The following is a 21,192-nucleotide window of genomic DNA, read 5'->3' on the forward strand; positions in this document are numbered from 1 at the left end:
CTATAAGGCAGTGACGGCGTTCCATAATAAACCATTTTGTGAGTTTGGCGTGTAAAATGTTGCACTATTATTGCGTTGAAAAGTGCTTTGAAATCCCCTCTCTCTTTGTATTAATCAATATATGAACCCAAACTACCTGGGATTGTTTTCTTGGGTAAGGGCGTCCATGCAGGTCTGTTCAAATGAAGAGCAAATCCTTCGAAGTCTTTCAGGACAGAAAATTAAAAATAATTAAGTCATGTTTTTTTTTTCTTTTCAAGAACCACATGGCCAGAAGAGATGAAACTTAAATGTATTTTTTAATATAAAAGTGTGGATTCCTGAAAGTTTTTCCCGATATACTTGAACAACGGAGGGAGGGAAGTATGGAAAGCCAACGGGTTTAAAATTCCAACTCTGTAATTCTTTAAATGTACATTTGTAAATTTGAATTTGTAAATTGTAAATCTTAATTTCATAATCTGTAAATTGTTTTTTTCACAATTTGTTAGTTGTAACTATCCATGCGTGATTTGACAAGTGTAAAAATGTAAATGCAAGTTTTGCCGATGCTCTCGTGTAATTCGTAGACTTACGATTTGTCAACTTGTGAAATGTAAATTGTACTTTCGTGATTTGTAAATTGTACAAGGTTGCATTATTAAGACCAAAGGGGGCGCTATAAGGGTTGCAGGTTTATTCGTTGCTTAACAATTTAAGAGTCAAAATCAGCAAGCATCGAGCATTTAGTTAAAAAATGTGGAAAGTGGCATAGAAACAGATTTGGTTAAAACTCATATATAAATTTGCAGAACAAAGGGTATAATAGAAAAAAGCAAGCCAAAAATAATTTTTCGCATTGTTGCTATGGAAACCACGCGCCTTTCAAATAGCGTGTTTTGTACTTTATCATGACACCTGAATTTATGGTTAAACAAATATTTTTTATTACTAGTCATTAATAAAAGCTTTTTAAATTATTATTCTATTTATCTAAAAATACTCTATTTTAACAACTGTTGATTATTGAAATTCTCTTCACCTTTTGATAAATAAAACTAGTTTTTTTTAGGTTTATTTTGATTTAAAAAACAGCAAATTTGCAGTACTCTATAAGAAATCTACAACCACATTAAAGCTTATCAACATAAAATATATATTAAGGGGGATGTACGGCCACCTTTAGTGCTGTAAGAACAAAATGTAAACATTTCTTCAAATGGCTAAAATACATCATATTTTGATCAAATTTTAAGTCCTTATGATAAAGATACAATAAATATCCATAACTGAATGCATGTTGTGCATATATAATCTATACTTTTGCAGAAAAATGCATTTGATATGCTCCTTAGAACTGCGCAGCTACAGAATTCAGCAGAACCTTAAAAAATCCAAAAAAAATATGCAAACTGTGCATCAATGTTCTGTCTACAACCATTTGTTGAGAAAATGTCTAAATTTTGCACTTTTAAATGATAATTTCAAGTTCAAATCAAGGTATCGTTGTCTTCAAAAAGAGTGTAAAGAACCATGAAAGTAGTTCATGGGTAGCAGCACGTGGTCTATTTTTAGCACAGAATTTTGTTTTCCAGACCTCTTCTTAATATGGAGGGACATAACAATCTTTAAATGTAGAATTACAGTTGCAAAATATTTCAAATAGTATGAACACTTTTAAAAGAGGAAATGTGTTATAGTATGGCTTGAAGTAATTTATTTAGTATTATTATCGAACAGTTGTTAAATAATGTACTTATTGATATCAAAGAAAATTCTCTTAAACTCTTTGATTCCAGGTAAGGAAAAATGAGCACCATCAAAGTTAAGAATTAAGAGTTTGTAAGTTTGCCACAGATAACTTATAATATATATCAAAATTTTAATTATCACCAATGAAACACAAAGAAATTAAACACATAAAATCGATATGAATGACCTTGATTTAGTACCTACTAGTACGAGGGGTGATCACAAAGTTCGCAAACTATCTCTACATCTACAAAACCACATTCAGATTAGAAACAAATCTGGTGCACACATAGCCAAACACAAGTTCTATAAAATAGCATATGCTGAATAAAGTTTTGCTCATAATGACGTCATTATGCAGGTACTTGTGACGAAAACTGGTTGCCTCAGTGGAACTCGTTTAACAAACGACTAAAATATTTATGGTATATCTTAAAAATGCCTTTGAAGTAGCATATAAGAATTTGTTCATAGTTTATTAAGACAAATGGCTTCCTACAAATTCAATCAATGATTGGATATATCGTTTTAGTGAAGGAAGGCAGATGGTTAAATATGATACTTGTTATATTGCCCAGTGATATATTAGCAAGTTTGAAAAGGGATATGTGTTTTTAATTAAGCAATATGCTATCAAAGACCTCCAATTTACACTTTGAAAATCAAAGACCTCCAATTTACACTTTGAAAAATACTTGAATATTTCAACAATAATATACTGAGTAACTATCAAATACCTAAGATATATCGTTTATTTTTTTATCTACCCTCGTATACTCTGTCAAATAAACATTTATAATTTTGATTTTAGCGGAGCAACATTTTAAAAGGAATGAAATCATTCAGAGTGGGTTAGGAGATTTAATGAATGAAAAAAAACTTTTTCTATTTGCTCTTTTTGTCAAAATTACAATTTTACAGTGTAAAGAAAAAAATCAACTTTAATAAATATTTTATACCATCTTTAAAATGACGTTTGGTGGTCCTCCCAACTCAGGGAAAAATTATTGGGTCCGTATTTATAGGTGAGAAAAAAATTCCTAAAATTTTAAACATATTCGTTGACGGAAGAAGAAAAAAATGTAATGGGATGTAAAAAAAAAAAAAAAATGAGTCGGGCCATTTCTCGGCAGTAGATCAAGAGAGGGCAACCAAATATTTTATAACAAATTGTCTTATAAGGCTAGTACATGTTCCATCATATACTTAGTAATGCAAAGTTTTTGAATCTTTGGCACTATTTTGAAAAACAAACATAGGATTTTTTTTTGGGGGGGGGGGGGGTAGCCTCTCATTTTTTTTTTGCGTGATAGACATAGCATATGCAATGGACTTTTCTTTGCAAACATTGTGCTTGCTTCTAAATTTCAAAGAAACAACTCAATATATTTTATCAAGCTTCGTATGTTCATTGAGCGAGAGCTTAAATTACAATGTTGTCAACATATTGAGACATGATGCGTTTTTATGTCCAAACATTACTCCATACAATGTGTGGTTCATTGCAAACAATCTAGCTATTTATGTGAGGTGCCTGAAGGAAATCCTATAACTGCCTATTTTTTCTATCTAACTGCTAAACAAAATAGACACATGTACCAACTTTTCTTATGTAAGACATGTAATTACAATTTGTTTTTCATGCACCGCATATTGTTTAACATTTTCAAATTAAACGCTAAGCATCCTCCTTGCAGTGCCCCATTTGAAAATAACTTCTATCGCCACAGAAAAAAGACCCGCCGTAATCACATATGTTTAGGACATGTTTTATCTTTTTTCTTGAGTTTTAAGGAAACCAACAAATCATCAAGACTTGTTCCATGAAAAATTAAATATAATCATGGTAATAAACGCATCTATCCACAGCAGATATATGCACATGCCAACCACGTGCTCAGTGGAATGATATTATCGAGGAAACTCGATTTGTCAACAGAACAGTTTTTCCCGATTTGCTGAAGTGGGGTTAAAATAGCTTTTTTTCATTAATCAGACGATGCAATGCAACAAATAAAAGTAGTAAGTAATATAACCTAATGATTATTACTTAGTTATTTCTTGTCTTGAAGTTATTATGGTCGCATTTATTCTAAAACCAATGCTATTCGAACTCTGTGTGACAGAGGAATGGCGGACGAAATAAACACATGGCCTCAGGAAGACACCCATGTGAAAAATCAAATTTTCAAGAATTATGGATAATGACAAGAAAAAAGCGAAACAAATGGTTATAGCCATATTATCAATGAATCAAACTAACACTATATTCAATGCATTTTTCATCTCGTGAATGCTGTACCTGCGCAGTTCTAACATGATTAATTTCCTCCTAATTAAAACAAAATAAACTTAATTATTAACTGATTTTGGTCTCTAACAGTAGGTAATTAGTGCATTAGCACTTTGAGTAACTTTGGGCTAGTTTAGTAGAGTATTAAGCGCATTCTTGGTACAGTGCTCCAAGTCACACTTGCTCTTAGGTCGCAAAATGGCAACCTAAAAGTTTTTTTAGTCGCCATTTCAGAATTTCTTGTCGCCATAATCAAATATTTCACTCGCCAAGTAAAAAAAATACATTTTCTGAATAAAACGTGATAATTTAAATAAGGATATGTATTATGTCTTTATTAAGGTCAAGATCTAGTAAATAACTTGAGACTAATTTTTGGTGCTAGATCCATTATGACGTCATAATCAATTTCAACTTTCTTTTTCCCGTACTTTACGGCTTTAGCAGAATTATGTAGAAAATAGGGTATTTTCATGTCATTCAATTCGAAATCATACCAAAAGTAAACCGGATACCTATATTAAATTTGATATTGATTTAAAGAAGAGGCCATGAAAATACTAATTACCGTTTCCTGAGAGACTGTAGGCAATCTGGATACATTTCCTTTGCCGAATACGAAAAAAACTCCCATATTCATGACTGTTTTTCTTAATTTTTCATTGAAAATGACAGATTAAAATACAGTTTTTCATGTTGTTTACCTACAAATTATGACCCGAAACACCTTATTTGACCAAGCTTAAGTTGTAAAGCATCAATAAAGGAATATATTTCTCAAGTTTGATAAATCTGTAGGCACCCTTCATTTACTAGATCTTGACCTTAAATCAAAGATTACTTATTACTATGACTATAAACAATTTGCTAGGTTAAAGGAAATATTTTTATTAAATACATGTACCCTTATTGTTGTACAGTACACAGAAGAACACAAGTAATCTGATCAAAGAAATAACATTTTATCAAATGAAAATACAAGCTTGACAGCTGTTGAGACAGGACTTTGCATGCTGTTTGTCATGTTTACTTACAACTACGTACCTAACCCATTACACAGTCATTATAAATGCCGCCAGAACACTCTTTATTAGCAAGATTCATTGTGATATGCAAGCAGTTGACCAAATGCTTCAATAACAAGGTCGGATCTTAGAGAGTTTACAAAGTTTGGATGCCATTCTGTCAGGAACATTATTTATACACGCCTCTGGTTCTATCAAACTTTGTACAGCATGCTGCCATAACATTACGTGATCTAAGTCTATGCGACGCTTTGTAAAGTGTATTTAAGTGTATGCCTTCAAACATTTTCTTGATAGAGAATCTTGACAAATGAAATCTCGATCCGTATCTTAAAAATGGACATTTCCAGCCCAAATTTTCTCAGTCGCGAAAATGCGAGTTTGTTTTCATTTCTAGTCGCAAAATCAATTTTTTGGTCGCAAATGCGACCATTTTAGTCGCAACTTGGAGCACTGCCTGGTATTTCTTATTTTACGTCAGACTAGATCCAATATGGCTTGTACATCCCCCTTAAACAGTATTTGTCCTAGAAGAATCAAGAAAAAAATCTGCAGGCAACTAAAGCATTTATATATGATACCTGATTTAAATCCATAATTTTCTGTGTTTTTTGCTTCAAATTACCTCCCTTTGGTATAGCTCTCTAACATAGGAGGAATAAACGGTAGTTTGCTTACATTGTTTTCAATAACAGTGTACAGAAGACTAGAAGAAAATTACAATCTTGGAGCAGTCTGAACCTCAGTTTTGGCGTTTTCATGAGTCTTAATTACGGTTAGTGACTGAATTTTTTACAATTTACCATTACAACAGTTTCTGAAGAATGTATAATAGCATAATTAAATTAACCATGCAGGAAAATATGTAACACTTGGCAAGTGTTTTTTTGCACATTTCAATTTAATTCTGATTGATTATATATGTTAGCATTACTTTAGTATTTTATAACTAAAAAGAAAAGATTATGCATGGCCTGAGGAACCAAGAGGAGGGGGTATGCCCCTCCCCCCTCCCCGATAATATTGCCGATATTAAACTATAATATGATAAAATGAAATTAAATTCCCCAACTTAGATTGTTTCTGCAGGCCGAACGTGAAAAAGTTGGTCATGATCAGTTACATAACTGTATCCCAAGTTATAAAGTTTAATTTGAATTTAGTTTAATTTTGATTTGTTGTATTCACAGCATGTGTGTAACCAAGTCACTCACCAGCTATAATGATTATAACTTGAGTGATGGTCGGGTAAATAAAAATTCTCTATATAGTAATAGATATCTTTATTTACCATTTAAGATAATACCTGCTTTTTACATAAAAAAATTATGAATTTATGAAAATCAACACTTTTATGAAATATTTGTAAAATGGAATGACTTTTGTTATGACGTCGTAAAAAAAGAAAAAGGGGCAGGGGTTTAACTCTGTACTTAATATATTTTAGTTTAGGAAAGGGGGTTACCCTTGTAGTATTGTGATACAGACAAGTATATAATGTAGTGGACTAGTGGTAACTGAATTGTATATATACCACAGTTAAATAATAAATTAAAAAAAAGGTTTTTGCTGATGTCATCCAGTGTTTACTTATGAAAGAAAATTCATATTCAGCTAACATTTTCACCGGTACCACTGAACTAATTTAAGTCAACTAGGTTCAAATAATAAGCATCATTAGAATTACAGCACATAAATTTTTGAAAAGAATTTCTATACTCTATTTTTTCTTGGGGGGGGGGGGGGGGGTATTGGAAAGAAACGCACAATTTAGAGTTTTGACAAAACCTAGAACCAATTGACCTTTTATTACAAGTTTATAAATTTAAAGAATATCTAAAATCAATACCGTCTCAACTTTGTGTTGTATACTTCTGTTTTTAGAATGAAATTCGCCACTTTGAATCCAAACTCGGAAAGAAGCAGAAACAGAATTGGATGAGCTGATATAGAATTAGACAGGAAAAACGTGTAAATAATACATTTAGTAAAAACGTTAACTTTTTAAAATAAAATGATAAACTAAACCATTGAGATCTCTTGGAATTTAATTGATTCCAATAAACATGCTTTGCATTCATCATCATTGCTCAAGCTCAACTAGAAATGGTTCTTAGTAAGTATCTGAAAGCAAAGCTGTATAATATTATTACATTTTAATTTTATCACTTTTTCAGATTATCATTATGAGAATACATCATTACAGTACAGACCATTGATGCTGGAAGTGAGTGGATAGTGTTACCGGAGACTCAGGGATCCAGAAAATAGATCCATAAATTGCACAGTGTATACATGAAAGTGGATCAAATAAAAATGTTCAATCCAAAAGTAACATTCTTTGTTTGTCTGTTACCATTTTTTTATTGATGTAAATCTAACAAGCTAATTCAGAGAATTTGTGTCCCCCACTTAGGGAAAAAGTAAACCATGCGCAGTTCGGGGCGGGGGTGGGGATGGGGGGTCGGATCCCCCTTATTGAATTTGTAGAATTTTTAAATGTATACATGTATACTGAAGCAAATAAAATATGTCAATATTGATATAATGATTTGATTATGTGTATAGAAGATTCTTTTTATGGGGATTATTTATCACAACGTAATGATGATTTTATGAGTTTGTACAAGCTAGACCTCAAAATTTTTTTTCATTTCACATGCTGAATACTATCATTTAGTAAAAAAAAATTTCGGAAAAGAAAAAAATGATCGTCCGAGAATCGAGCCCGTGACCTCTCGCATGTGAAGCGGGAGACATACCACTGCGCCATGGAACTGCTGTACAATTTTGACAATTATATGCAAATATGAAGTCACATACATGTATATATTCACGTTTGATATCGTCAAAAATTTACACAAAACATGGTGTCTAATTCAACCTTTATTAAACAGTTCTGGTAGATGTGATAGGAATACAAATTCTGCCGAGAACCTGTTTTATACGCAATAACTCTCCTCGTGCCCCTGTGCTAAAAATAGCGACATGTAATACTATAAATACTAATAAAACAAACGGGGCGGGACACTTTGAGAGAGGTCCTAGGGAGTTTTGGTATAAAATACATTGCATAAGCTCAAAATCTTCTTGAAATATCGCCCGGAAATGATAGTATTACACACAGAGAGAATGTATAAATTTACGACCTTTAACTTTGACCTTTTGACCTCAAAATCAATAAGGGTCTTCATAAGGCCACGGGGAGTTGTTATGTAAAATTTCATTGCAATAGCTCAAATGCTTCTAGAGATACTGTGTGGAAAGGAAAGTGTTATAACAGACAGAATTTGTTTATTTATGACCTTGACCTTTGACTTTTTGATCACATAATCAATAGGGTTCTTCTTTGGTCCATAGGGAGTAACTGTTGCTATGGTAAATTTCATTGCAAAAGCTCAGAGGGTTCTCGAGATATCGTGTGGAAACGAAAGCGTTCCAGACAGACAGAAAGACGGACGGACGGAAGGACAAACGGACAAACTCGGGAGGGTGTGTGTGTGGTTAAATATTAGGGTACGTTGAGAAAAAAGTTGGGTGGGGGATGTCATCCCCCCTACCCAACCCAAACCTGATGCTACATGCCAGATTGACATGGTTTTACTTTATAATTATGTGAGCGGTCATAGTGACTCTCTTTCATGAACAAGAATTATTGTGAGCAAGCTAATAAAATGATACTAACCCTCCTGCTATTGCATTAAATGATTTTTATTACAAAAAAGGTCTAAATACTAATTTGAAACCTTTTAAAATTTTGCTAGTGCAGATATACATACCAAAAATGACTTTGACACATACTCAAGTCATAGGTAGTAAAACCGTTGTGTTTAGCACAAACTTCCAATTTCCCTTCATTCGAAGTTAAATATGTAAATGTGCCAAACTCATATAGTACACTTTTACTGCAGTGAACTTGAAAAAGCTATGTCTTTGAGTCAAGGGCAAACATGTTCAAATGAATTTTGGTCAAGGTAATGACAAACCTACAGCTTAAAAATAATTCCCAAGATGAAACCAAGTCTTTTCATTAGAATGTTACAGAATGGGCAAAGGTTGCACTTTTCTTCTACCAGTGACCTTGAACTTGTTCAAATGACCTTGAGTCAAGTTTTTGACACATCTCTCGATCGCAAGCAATCTTAATATCAAGTATGAACTTTCAGTGGCACTTCATTGAAATGTTATGGACAAGTCAAAATTTAACATACATATGGATCGGTGAACAAGGTGATTCCTATCCCCCCCCCCTCCTTTTCCAAGTTTCGTTTGTGAGGAATATAAAATTCCTTTTGAAATTGAATGTGCATTTATTTATTAACAATAGTAAAGTTATGAGTATGCTTTGATCAGAACCAATATGGCCAATATAATGGACACAGAACATGTAGTCAAATTACCCCCACCCCTTCAAAAAAGCTTATAAATGCCAGATTTTCACACATTTTAACCATTTGTAACTTTTTTCTGCTAAAGTTGCCTGCAAATTTTATTGTATAGATATGACATATAGATAACCCCTAGCAAAATCATACCATTCATTTTTCCAGCAGTGGTTGTAGATTTTGTGAATAAAGTGATAAACATATGTAATTTTTTTCAAAATTAATAAGCATTGACGCCATGTTCTTTTCCCGTTGTCATGGCAACAATATCACTACAGAAATTTTGTTTTTCCTATTTTTGGAGAATAGAGTAATTCCATCTTTTAACAAATAAAGTAACCAAAATACCTTATCTTATCACGTTCAGAAAAAATATTCGTAGAAAAATGTCTAAAAATCATTGATTTTCATAAGGATTTATGAACCCGTTGCTAAGGAAATGAATTTCCTTGGATACCAGTCCCTTCATACGTTCGAAAAAAAATTTTAATTGTGTTTTAGCATTAGGTAAGACAAAATCTTTCATATACCAAAAGCTTTTGAAAAAATAAAATTTTGACTTTCCATTCAATGCTCGATGCTTGCTGATTTTGACTCTTAATCACTTCCCTAATACGTCCAGCAATGCACCAGACTTGAGGATCATTGACGCGGCTATTCTCAGTTTATGGTCTTGGGGCCAGGATAGACAAGAGTGGAGGAAGTTTTAATTTGTTGCTGCCCTACACACCATAGGGTGTAAAGGACGATGATGATGATGAATGCCTCCTTCCGGAAATGTTTATAAATAAATTTCATGTCTGTCTTTAAGACTGTTTGTAAATAATAATGTATTAACAGGGGTATACTCTAGTAAAAACTCCCAACAATCCTGAATAATTTTCGATTTTAACATTATTTTTTAAAAGCCTTTTCTGTAGTGTTACTGGCAGATTCGGTAGGAGGGGGTTGGGGCCGGGTTATAGAGGCCAGGATCGACCCCTTCAGATTTTCATTAATGAATTTTTTATATAGTAAATCAATCAAGAAATAACCTCAGATCCCCCTTTCAGGAGTTTTGGGCCTCTCGTTAAGAAGTAGAAGAGTCATATGAATAATTGAAAAGCTGATCAACAAGAATTGTTCACCCCCCCCCCCCCCCCAACTCCCCTGCACAAATACACACACAAATGCATATGGTCTACGTATTGTAGTCCTTTTTTTAAAGGACAGCAACTTGTTTATCATTTTGTTGCATTGATAAGACTCTAACATGAACTCTTTGTTTGTACAACTGTGAAATATATGTATCAACTACGTAACAGGAAAACACTTTCCGCTTGAACGCACACAATAGACAGGTAATCAACAGAGAGAGTGACTCAGAGATCGGGTAGATCTAGTGAAGTCACTAGATCACAGTACAATGTAGTTAGGTACCAACAACAGAAAACTGCATAGTTACGGTGCTGCTAAGTAATACACATTTCATGTTCTGGGAGCGAAACACAGTCAATCGGCAATCCTCGGCTGACTCCGTTTCGCTCCATTCAAGGTACGAGTCATCCGAGGAACTTCGATTGAAACACCGTGGGGCGAATCATCTTAGCGCGAAACAGAATTGGCGCGAAACATCGCGGTGCGAACCATGCATCGGCGCGAAACATACCGTTACCTTCCAGTTTTGATGTCGTAATCAATAAACCATTTCCTTATTTGTCTTAAATAATTAACCAAAATGTAATATTTTTGTAAAATATGTACATTCTGAACGGTAATAAACATATATGAGCTTTTAATTTATTTCTATGATAGAAATGAAAATAAAATTTTACGACAACATGGGCCACCAAAAATGTAAACTGTCCACGTTGGGCTGTCGAAGGCAGACGCCGGTTTACATTTCACAGCTGGATATCGAAAATAGAAAACCCCAGTGGACTGTTCTGATTCAGAAAGGGTATAGACGCAAACATGAAATGAGACCAAGATGTATCACAACTTCAGGAAAGAAAATGAGAATTTTCTTATGTATTTTTATTCTTTATCAAATATCAGACTATGACAGTTATAAATGTCAAGCTAAGACAGTAGCGGGGGCATTTTCTTCAGTATCTGCTCAGAAAGGATGGGGGCAGTACGTCACAACGTTTTGTTTTCACGGTAAATATTATTTTGGTGTGATATCATTTGTTTCCCCTGAAAAAATAGACATATTTAAATCTTGTTACTGTGTAATGGTTAGGGCTGTGGATATCGGCCTGGATAGCTCAGTTGGTAGAGCACCTGACTGGAGATACAGGGGTCCCGGGTTCGATTCCCGGTCCAGCCTTTCCTGTTACAGATTTGGTGCCGTTGACCACCCCTGGAATTGCAGGTGAAAGTCCTGCCAGGGGCAATAAGAACTTGGGTTGTGTCTTCGAGGGCGAAGACCATTTAAGGAGGGAGGAATGTAATGGTTAGGGCTGTGGATATCGGCCTGGATAGCTCAGTTGGTAGAGCACCTGACTGGAGATACAGGGGTCCCGGGTTCGATTCCCGGTCCAGCCATGCATTTTCTCCTTTCCTGTTACAACTGTATCATGTGTATGGATTGTCCTTAAAATAATAAATGGTCAGAGAATTTCTACACCTACAATGACATATACCCCCAGTTATTCAGATATTCCCACCAAACCCCCATTAGGTTAGGAACCCTGGTCTTGGTTTCCCTTCTGCTTCTTTATAATGCCATGGCGAGATTTATAGACCGAGACAAAAAATTATCATGGTCTGGTACCAATGTCTCTATGAATCTCAGACCAATGTCTCAAAATCTCATTTTGGAACTAGCGCCCAGACTTTGACCACTTGTTTTGATTAATACGAGCTGAAATGGATATAGCTGTCGTCGCTTCTACTTTTTGCTGTGGACGTCCTTTTAATTAATACCCAGAATTCATGAACATTTTGTCTCCTATTATATAAATTCATTATACAGTGTTATATGGTATTACTAAAATATGGTGTTGTGAATTTTTTTGATCTACAGTAGGAACAGTACTGTAATTGGTATAAGAATAGATAATTCAATTAATTAAGTTTACAGTTGACTCTTCATTTTGTCAGTCTCAGTAAGTGTTAGTGTCTATAAATAGACCTGTAAACTATGTACATGTAACAGCAAAATTATCACATCTTCCATAAATAGATGATTTAAATGACTTTAACTAAATTAATACAAAATTTTAAAAAAATATCAGAGAATTTTGCTTGCATTTCGTTGTCTTTTTTTTAAGGGAATGCCTTGATAAATTACACCCTGGAGGTTGGAGAGGGGCAGTTAGAGGAGTATAAACCCCAGTTGTTACTGTTCACAAAACAGGACTTGGAAGATCTCGAGGAGGAAGACTGTTCAGAAAAAATCAGCCGAGCCTCATTTACATGTAACATATTCTATAAAAACTTTCTGACTGTCCAAATTAAAATTAAGATTGCAGCTAGTTTTCTATATGAACAGTTTAAGTGAAATGATGAACACATAAAGCTTCTTAATGTAAAATTCCTTTCTAAAACATTTATTTGTAAATGACAAATTTCATATATTTTACAGTCGAGTTGAGAAATACAACAGGAAACCTAAGTGTAACTGCCCCAACCAATCCACACTTGTATCATGTCATGTATGGGGACCAGTTAACGTGTCTGGATACAGACTCAAACGAGGACTCGGATTCCAGTTCGTTCAAGTTCAGAATCCAGTTGTTAAATCCAGACAGTCTGGGAAATCCAACCGAACACTTTGGAGATGACGAAACCGGTAAAATCTGCTTCTATATGACTCTATAATTATACCAGCTGGAGGCAAAGGTTAAAGAATATCTGAAGAGAGTTTTTTTTCCTTTGAGTAGACAGAATTTTACTTCAAGTTGGCCAAATTCAACGTGTTCAAATTGGGACTCATCGTCAGATACCCACTTAGCTCGTCTTTTGATGAGTAAAAAACAAGATCACCCATGGGTATCCAAAGATGATTGGGGCTTTAAATTTTATATGTTTTCTTAAGACTCATAAAATGTCCAATCTATTGCATTTTGAGGAGATTTTTTTTCCTCAAATTCACAAGATAGCTTTTAAGGGTTTTTTAAAATTCTTCTCTTAAACAATATTTTTTTGTTGGATGCACGTTCTCAATAATAGTAGGGATAGTTGGAAACTTTTAAAAACTACATCTTCATGATGATAAACAAATGTTTTTACATTGTACATGTACCTTATCATCAGTATACTATGATAATTAGAATTAATGATGATAAGTTCTAGCCAGGAGATACAAGGGATGGAGTTCAAATGTTGATTTTGAAAGATGGCCAGACATTACAGTGTATTTTGTTTATTCTTACACTTTACAGAACTGAAACATAACATTAACATTCTTTCAATATTTTTTTCAAGAACGTGGTCTACATGTATCACATGTGTATATAACATTTTTGAATAAGTTTTCCTATTATATCACAAATGTAATAAGTTTCGCTATAAACCCTGAAAAATGCTGAGTCACACCGGAAATAGTTATGTCCGGCCAGAAACAGTTATGTCAACCCTCGCCGGAAACAGTTATGTCATCCTTTCGATCACGTTCAGGTGTTGTTACGTTACGCATTTTAGCTTGGGTTCGAGATGTTATGACGTCAGTTGCTAAGCAAATGTAAACAACGAAGCGTTATTCTTAACGTCAAGAAAGCATTTCTGGATTATTTGTGAAAATTTCAACGATTTTAAATGATTTAATTTTTTTTTTTAGTTTTAAAAATGTCATATAACATATATCACATGGCTTCGAAGGTGACATACCAGAATATTTGCCCCGAGGTGACAGGAAAGCCCTGGAGTGTTATGTCACCCGATGCCGAAGGCCTATAGTAATCAGGCTACATAAATTTAATTCTCTGGTTCTCAGGCTAATTTTCTCTGAAACAGATGCTGGAGGGAGGCATTTTATTGGCAATAAAGTAGATGAGGGAGGTGTTTTTTTTTAATTTTAATTTTCAATTTTTCTTCAAAATAATGATAAAAATTCTTTGTTCACAGATATACTTTCTATGTCTGATAAAAATGAATAATTGATCATTTGTTTCCACAGGTCTGCTGCGGTTCTATCAGTTGCTGACCCTGGCATACTTTGTACTAGGCTGTATCTTTGCTCCTCGACTCTACGAGACTCTGAGTAAGGGGGGACCCATGCAGCTTGTGATCATACTTCTTACTGTCTCAACTTGTCTACAGGCCACAGGGACCTTTATCATGATGATACACCTGGCCAGGTATTAGTTTACATGTTCTTCATACATCATTAGGTGTTTAGGACAGATTTAGTTTAATATTATTTTATTTGAGCCAGGTTTTATTATGTGACTGTCTTATAGTGATCTCCATAATCTACATGTACATGTATAGTGAAACTTCAATATGATACAGAAAAATACATGTAGGTGTCTTTCAACCTATATGCTTTGTACATGTACATGTATTACATAAAAAGAAAAATTCCAAAGTTAAAGAGGAAACAACCATGCTGTTTTGCAGTCTGATTAAAATCAAACATTAGTCCTTTATTTTGATTGCTGCATGACAAATCAAAATAAAAAGGGGCTTCTGAAGGATTGATTTTAAATAGGACTGGGTGTTTTGAGGAGTCATTTGAACAAAGTTCAAAATGAAAGTTCAAGATTTATAGATATGTAATATTGTAGCCTATCTAGAATCTGTAATATTTAGATTACCTGTTAGAGTCATCTTTATAAATTATTGCATGTGAAATATATAGAATCTCAGTTAATCAATATGTGTGCCAACAAGTTCCTAACTTGAAAAATGGTTCTGAAAAAATTGTGTAGAATTACAAGATTCAAAGTGTTGTGAAATAATGCAAGGTAATTATGGATATTTATTATGTTTATGAACAGAAATTCTTTTTTCTTATTTTAGATATTCCAAGGATGGAATGGGATCTGCAGCCATTGAGTTCTTTGCTGAATGTAAGCCACTTTAGAGAAAACTTTCTGCTTCAATATAAATATTTTATCTAAATTTAACATATAGTGCTAAGAACTATGTAGTCTCCCCTCCTTTCTACACTAATAACATAATCCCTAAAGGGTACAAAAGTTACTTTTTTTAATCATTAATGTGTTTTCCCAGTTACTATACTGTATATGCTTCTTTTCTATATTTTCTGTCTTTGATGTGTTGTTCAATCTGATTAAAATCAGATCCTTTGATCCGCTCACATAGATTGCTACAACAGGATCTGAAGAAACCCATTCAAGGTCATCTCCTGGTGACCATTCAAATATCCAATCAAACGTTCACTTCCAAGTATTGAGAAGTATTTCAGCATTCAGTACAGAATTAAAAGTGCCGATGTCATACGAATGGAAAACTGTGACCTAGTTGCTGTAGCCTGACAAGAGAATGAATACAGTCTTTTCTGTACAAAAATATAATAATTACTTGCTTTTGTCTTGGTTTTAAGCTCTTTGTTTGGTACAAAACAATAATCTCTTCTCCACAGTTACTTTTTGCACTTCTACATTCATTTTCCCGAACGTCGTTTAAATATGATCTCTCTAATTGGTCAAAATTTTAATGAATATTTTTCTTTAGAAAGGTCACCAGGAGATGACCCTGAATGGGGTTTCTTCAGATCCTTGTGTAGTGATGTAAGTGAGTGGAACAAAGGATCTGATTTTAATCAGATTGATGTGTTGTCCCAGTTTGCTGTACAGTACATGCTTCTGACCTATTTTTTCAGTCTTTGATGTGCTGTCCCAGTTTGCTATGCTGTACATGCTCCTGAGCCTCAGTCTCGGCTGGACATTGGGCACCTCCTATAGATTTGCACACCTGCAGATGGTCAGTCGTAAACCGGCCGCTAAAGTTGTAGGCGTACTGGGAATAGTTCAGGTGAGTGTTTACTGCACATGACTGTCATGTTGTTTTGTACATATATTTAACATGAATGGAAAAATAGCCTTAATTTAATTAAAGTCATGATAGAAAAGTTTTTAGTGGTTCCGGAACATGAACTTGAAGGAAAACGTAAATTATACATGAAAATCTCAGTCATCTACATGCACGTTATAATTTGGTAAATATTTCTGTGGGTTTAATTTCCTTGGTATGTTGAGACCTACCAATTCAAGACCATCTGAATTGTGACATTTCAAATGTGTGATCTAACTCAGCACATTTTCAACCACATTGAAAATAAAAATCCATAGTAGAACCACTAATTTTCCAACAAATCTAATTGACCAAACAAAAAGGTGTGGTTTTACATTTATTAATATAAACTGTAAACTGTAAACTAGCTGTTCAATTAAATATTGTTATTCAGGTTTATGGGCTGTTTTTCTTCATGTACTTGTTATCATTGTACATGTGTTGGTACATTTAAGTCTATCATTGTGTTTGTAAATTGTTTGTAAGCTATTTCTTCATGTGTTGGTAAATTTTTGTATTTGTTTGTTGGCCATTTTGTTTGTGTTTGGTATCTCATTGTATTTGTAGGTTGTTTTGTTTGTGTGTTGGTATATTATTGTATTTGTAGATTGTTTAAATCATGTGTATATACATGTATCATTGTATTTGTTTGTAGGCAGTTTTGTTCCTTTGTTGGTATATCATTGTATTTGTTTGTTTGTTGTTATGCCCCCCTTCGAAGAAGGGAGAGCATATTGCTTTGCTGCTGTCTGTCGGTCGGTCGGTATGTCGGTCTGTCGGTTCATTTAGTTTCCGTTCATTTTCTTCACAACCGTTGCACATGCTGAAATGAAATTTGGTATACAGGTCTATCAGGTGAATATCTAGGTCAAGTTCTGTTTTGGGTATGATCGCACCATTTTTGACACAGTTATGCCCCTTGGACTTAGAAAAATTCCACTTATATGCAGTTTCCGTTCATTTTCTTTGCAGAGGTTGCACATATTGCAATGGAATTTAGTATACAGATTTTTCAGCTAAATATCTAGGTCAAGTTCTGTTTTGGGTATGATCCCACCCTTTTTGTCAGAGTTATGCCCCTTGGACTTAGAAAAATTGTATTTATTTATAGGCTGTTTTGTTTGTATTTGTTTTATCATTGTATTTGTTTGTAGGCTGTTTTGTTTGTATTTGTTTTATCATTGTATTTGTTTGTAGGCTGTTTTGTTTATGTTTGTTTATATACTCTTCAAAAAAAGAAACGCATAGAAGGAACAATGCCCTGAAAATTTGTGACAGTTTTGTCATACCTTTTTATTTTTGTATGGATACGATGTATTTGAGTGAAATGAATGATTTTTTAATGCAATTGTTAACTTTACAGTTATTCTACAAGTCTCACAGACAAAGAGACGTAATTTTGCAAAATTTCCCCCAAAATTTTGATCTCAAATTTCATTTGTTGAATTCCGATGCAATTCCTTCAGGTACAAAGGGGCTATCAAAAGCGGGGGTTCTCGATATTTTGAATCTGGTTTTATCTGAAAAATGACGCTTCCTAAAATTGCTGCATCTGAATGTTGCGTGGCACAAAAAGGAAAATGGGCGACTGGAAGCAGGGGTACCGCAATCTACAATTGCAAGAGGTTTTAATGTTACACACAGACTATATCTAACCTATAAAACATAAACCATTAACATTGAACACCCAATGTTCGCAAAAAATATGGTAGACTACGTGTGACATCAGCAGCACAGCATCACTTCCAAGGATAACGCAAATTGCATGAATGTAATGCAAGGACGTCATCTAAAGCATTAGCTATCCCTGAACTGCACAGATCATCTCACAAGACCGTTTTCAGTTGACTATGAATTATTGCAACAGGATTATTCATGCAATTTTTCAACCCCACAACACCACAAACATCGACTTCAAAGATCTCAGATGAATAGAGTATGACCACAGCATCACTGTTGAACATTTTGGTGAACCTACTGGTCCAGAATGTTTATCTGAAAGCCTCTTACAAGTTTGAGAGTGCTAATGCTTTTTAATGAAGATTAGATAGATAACTGCCTCCTGGACGTTAAAAAAGTTGGTGGTGGTAGTGTAATGATATGGAAAATGGTGTTATAAGTTAGTAAGATTGATTTGGTTCAAATTCAATGGAGTTTGATGGAAAAATGTACTCTAACCATGTTCTACCTCCACATACCCATTCAATTTTGCAGCATCCTAGAGCCGTATTACAATCTGACAATACACAGCCACATATGGCTCGTTTGATACACCTATTCTTGCAAAGAAACAACAACCTGTTTCAGTCACAGTCATCTAAATCGCTAGATTTAATCCAAATTAAACAGCATTGGACAAAATGGATTGATATGATTTGCCAAAGACACTCGCATCCCCAGACTCTGCAACAGCTGACTTAAGTTCTACATTTGGAGTGGGAAAGCATTTCTATACAGGTTTTATTACACACGTTTGCTTCCATTAGATGTCGTTTGTGGCTATCATTTGTGTCTGCGGGGGGCATACCAGATATTGATCTTTAATGGTCTTAAACTAACTATAATTTTAAAATTGTTGAGTAATTATGACATTTAGATAGTATTCCTGTTGCTTACCACATTTCTGTTTTATCAATGCATCATTTTACTAAATAATCTTTATGTTCAATGTGTCGCTAAAATTCTACGATGCGTTTCTTTTTTTGAAGAGTATATATCATTGTATTTGTTTGTAGGCTGTATTGTTTGTGTGGGAGCAGATTCAAGACAGTGATCATAGGATGTACCACGCACATCGTAGCTTTGCAGGAATAGCCCTAGTCATTTTACGGATCCTGCTGGCAGCCTTGTTTGCTTGGAATCTTAATGTAACTGTGTCTTCAGAGCGCAGTGCTTTAAGACGAGAATTCTATAAATCATTTACTAAGGTACCTATGCCTGTAATATAAAACTTTTTAATGATAAAAACTTTTTTTAAATATGATAACTAATAAGGTTTATATGCTGCATGTGTTTTAGCATTACAAATATACAAATATACTTTTTTTTATATGGGCTTTCAGTGAGTTTTGGTGGGGTTTTTATCCCTGTTACTTTTGATTTATTTCACAAACTCTAAATATACATATCGATCACCATCGTTGATGACATATCACATGTAATCATCAATACAGCATTGAAATATTATTAGATTTACTATTCACACTTCAGTATAGTACCGCGCGTATTTATACGTACTTAATATTGAACATTTTTTTTTATTTTTCAGAGCTGTATGCTTTGGTTTTTATGCTATCCACTTTTAGTTGTCCTATCCTGGATATTCTATGAATATCTTCGTTATAAGGTATGTTGATCTTTTACAATAAGCTGGTACTGTAGAATCATTATTGTTCGTGGGGATCCAATGTTCGTCAATTTCGTGGGTCACCCTTACCCACGAATTTACATCCCCACAAATGATTATTTTGTAAACATTTTGATTCATTGAAGCATCGTATATAAGAGTAACTTATTTAGGATTTTAAATTTTCATAAATTCCCTGATTTAGATGCTTAAATTAATTATTATGATTAAAGTTTGATCCACAGATTTTTATTTGTATCAATAATTTCAAATGTCTTGGCCTTTATATATTTTAATATTTGATTAAACGTATATTGCCAGAATTACTTTGAAGTCCAATATACAGAATTATGGCCCTTTGTGAACTTGGGCTTGTTTTTCTTCAAGTTTTCTGAATTTCACCTGAGCTTAAAACCTTAAATTTGTTCACAGGATGACCCATCATGCAATGACAAAAATGAACTTAATCAAATGTTAAAAGCATTTTAACTATCCTGGTATACATTTAAACATTGTATATTGTCAGATCATGTGATTTTTTTTTCTGTTCCAGCTTATCACAATGGGGGTGGTCTTATGTCAGTGCTGTGCCGTCGGCATGTTGTACAAATTGTTCTTCTCCAGAAGCCTATACTGGGAAATATCTGCACTCTCCAGCACACTCCCACTGAGAATGGACAGAACTTTAGGACATAAACTGTACTCCTGACCAATCTTTTGATCATGTACTGTAGTTCTTATCAAACTGTATTTTGTCTCCCCTTCAGGGAGGACATATTGTTTTTTGTTTTCTCTTGTTTGTTTGTTTGTGTGTGTTGTTTGTTTTTTTTTTTTTGGTCAGATTTTGTGCTTAAACTTTATATGTGTCTGTATTTATATGCATTAGATATATTTTTGATCAAGGGCTTTGGGTAGCATTTTATTTAAAATGAAGCTTAATTAAATCACTTCACATTTTTCTCTCAATCTTTGTGCTTTGTTATAAAATTTTATACCTCATTAGATATGTATACAGACAAGTTATAACAATTAGTTAAGAAGAACAGTCTGCCAAATGTCAGATGTAAACTAGCTTGAAATTTATTTTGATACATTTACAAGTTTATATATTTTCAATGATGTGCACATTTAAATTTGCATTAAAAAAGGCATCGCTTTTCTACAAGAAAGGGTAAAAAAAATTTTAATTCATAGTGTCTGTAATGTTGCTAGCTGATAACTTTATTAAATACTTGAATGTAATTTAAATTTAATACTCAAAGTACATGTACGAATTAAATTTTCAAAACAAATATCAGAATATATATTGTATACTTGCCTGTCCAATTTGAACAAAACATGAATACATGTAACTGTGTGCATCCCAAGGAACATTGTTTGAAAATTAATGTATACCATGGCCAAACTGAATTGATTGTTAAAGACATTCATTGCATACAAAAAGTG

The 21,192-nt window shown here is 33.7% G+C and overlaps 1 protein-coding gene, 1 long non-coding RNA gene and 1 other non-coding gene across 3 annotated transcripts; all 3 read left to right on the forward strand.

The window, feature by feature from the left end:
- Positions 1–5,654: 5,654 nt before the first annotated feature.
- LOC134252583 (uncharacterized) lies at positions 5,655–7,492 on the forward strand. Its single transcript, XR_009988988.1, has 3 exons — positions 5,655–5,824; positions 6,934–7,020; positions 7,227–7,492. It is a non-coding gene; the product is annotated as an uncharacterized LOC134252583 (long non-coding RNA).
- A 3,770-nt stretch (positions 7,493–11,262) lies between these two features.
- Positions 11,263–21,186, forward strand: LOC134252581 (integral membrane protein GPR180-like). Its single transcript, XM_062735083.1, has 9 exons — positions 11,263–11,576; positions 12,692–12,838; positions 13,006–13,212; positions 14,539–14,719; positions 15,384–15,433; positions 16,210–16,361; positions 19,136–19,327; positions 19,669–19,746; positions 20,300–21,186. The coding sequence occupies exons 1-9, from the start codon at positions 11,393–11,395 to the stop codon at positions 20,453–20,455; spliced, it is 1,347 nt and encodes a 448-aa protein (XP_062591067.1). The 5' UTR covers positions 11,263–11,392; the 3' UTR covers positions 20,456–21,186.
- Trnas-gga (transfer RNA serine (anticodon GGA)) lies at positions 11,890–11,963 on the forward strand. Its single transcript has one exon. It is a non-coding gene; the product is annotated as a tRNA-Ser (tRNA).
- Positions 21,187–21,192: the final 6 nt, after the last annotated feature.

Source organism: Saccostrea cucullata, unplaced genomic scaffold (assembly GCF_032062105.1).
Source record: "Saccostrea cucullata isolate Sc308-1 unplaced genomic scaffold, CSIRO_AGI_Scuc_v1 ctg2900, whole genome shotgun sequence".
NCBI lineage: Eukaryota > Metazoa > Mollusca > Bivalvia > Ostreida > Ostreidae > Saccostrea > Saccostrea cuccullata.

Coding starts and splice junctions, on each gene's coding strand:
- LOC134252581 (XM_062735083.1), top strand. CDS start 11,393: ATGAGACCAAGATGTATCACAACTTCAGGAAAGAAAATGAGAATTTTC. Junction 15,434..16,209: donor CATTGAGTTCTTTGCTGAAT/GTAAGCCACTTT, acceptor CTATTTTTTCAG/TCTTTGATGTGCTGTCCCAG. Junction 16,362..19,135: donor GCGTACTGGGAATAGTTCAG/GTGAGTGTTTAC, acceptor ATTTGTTTGTAG/GCTGTATTGTTTGTGTGGGA.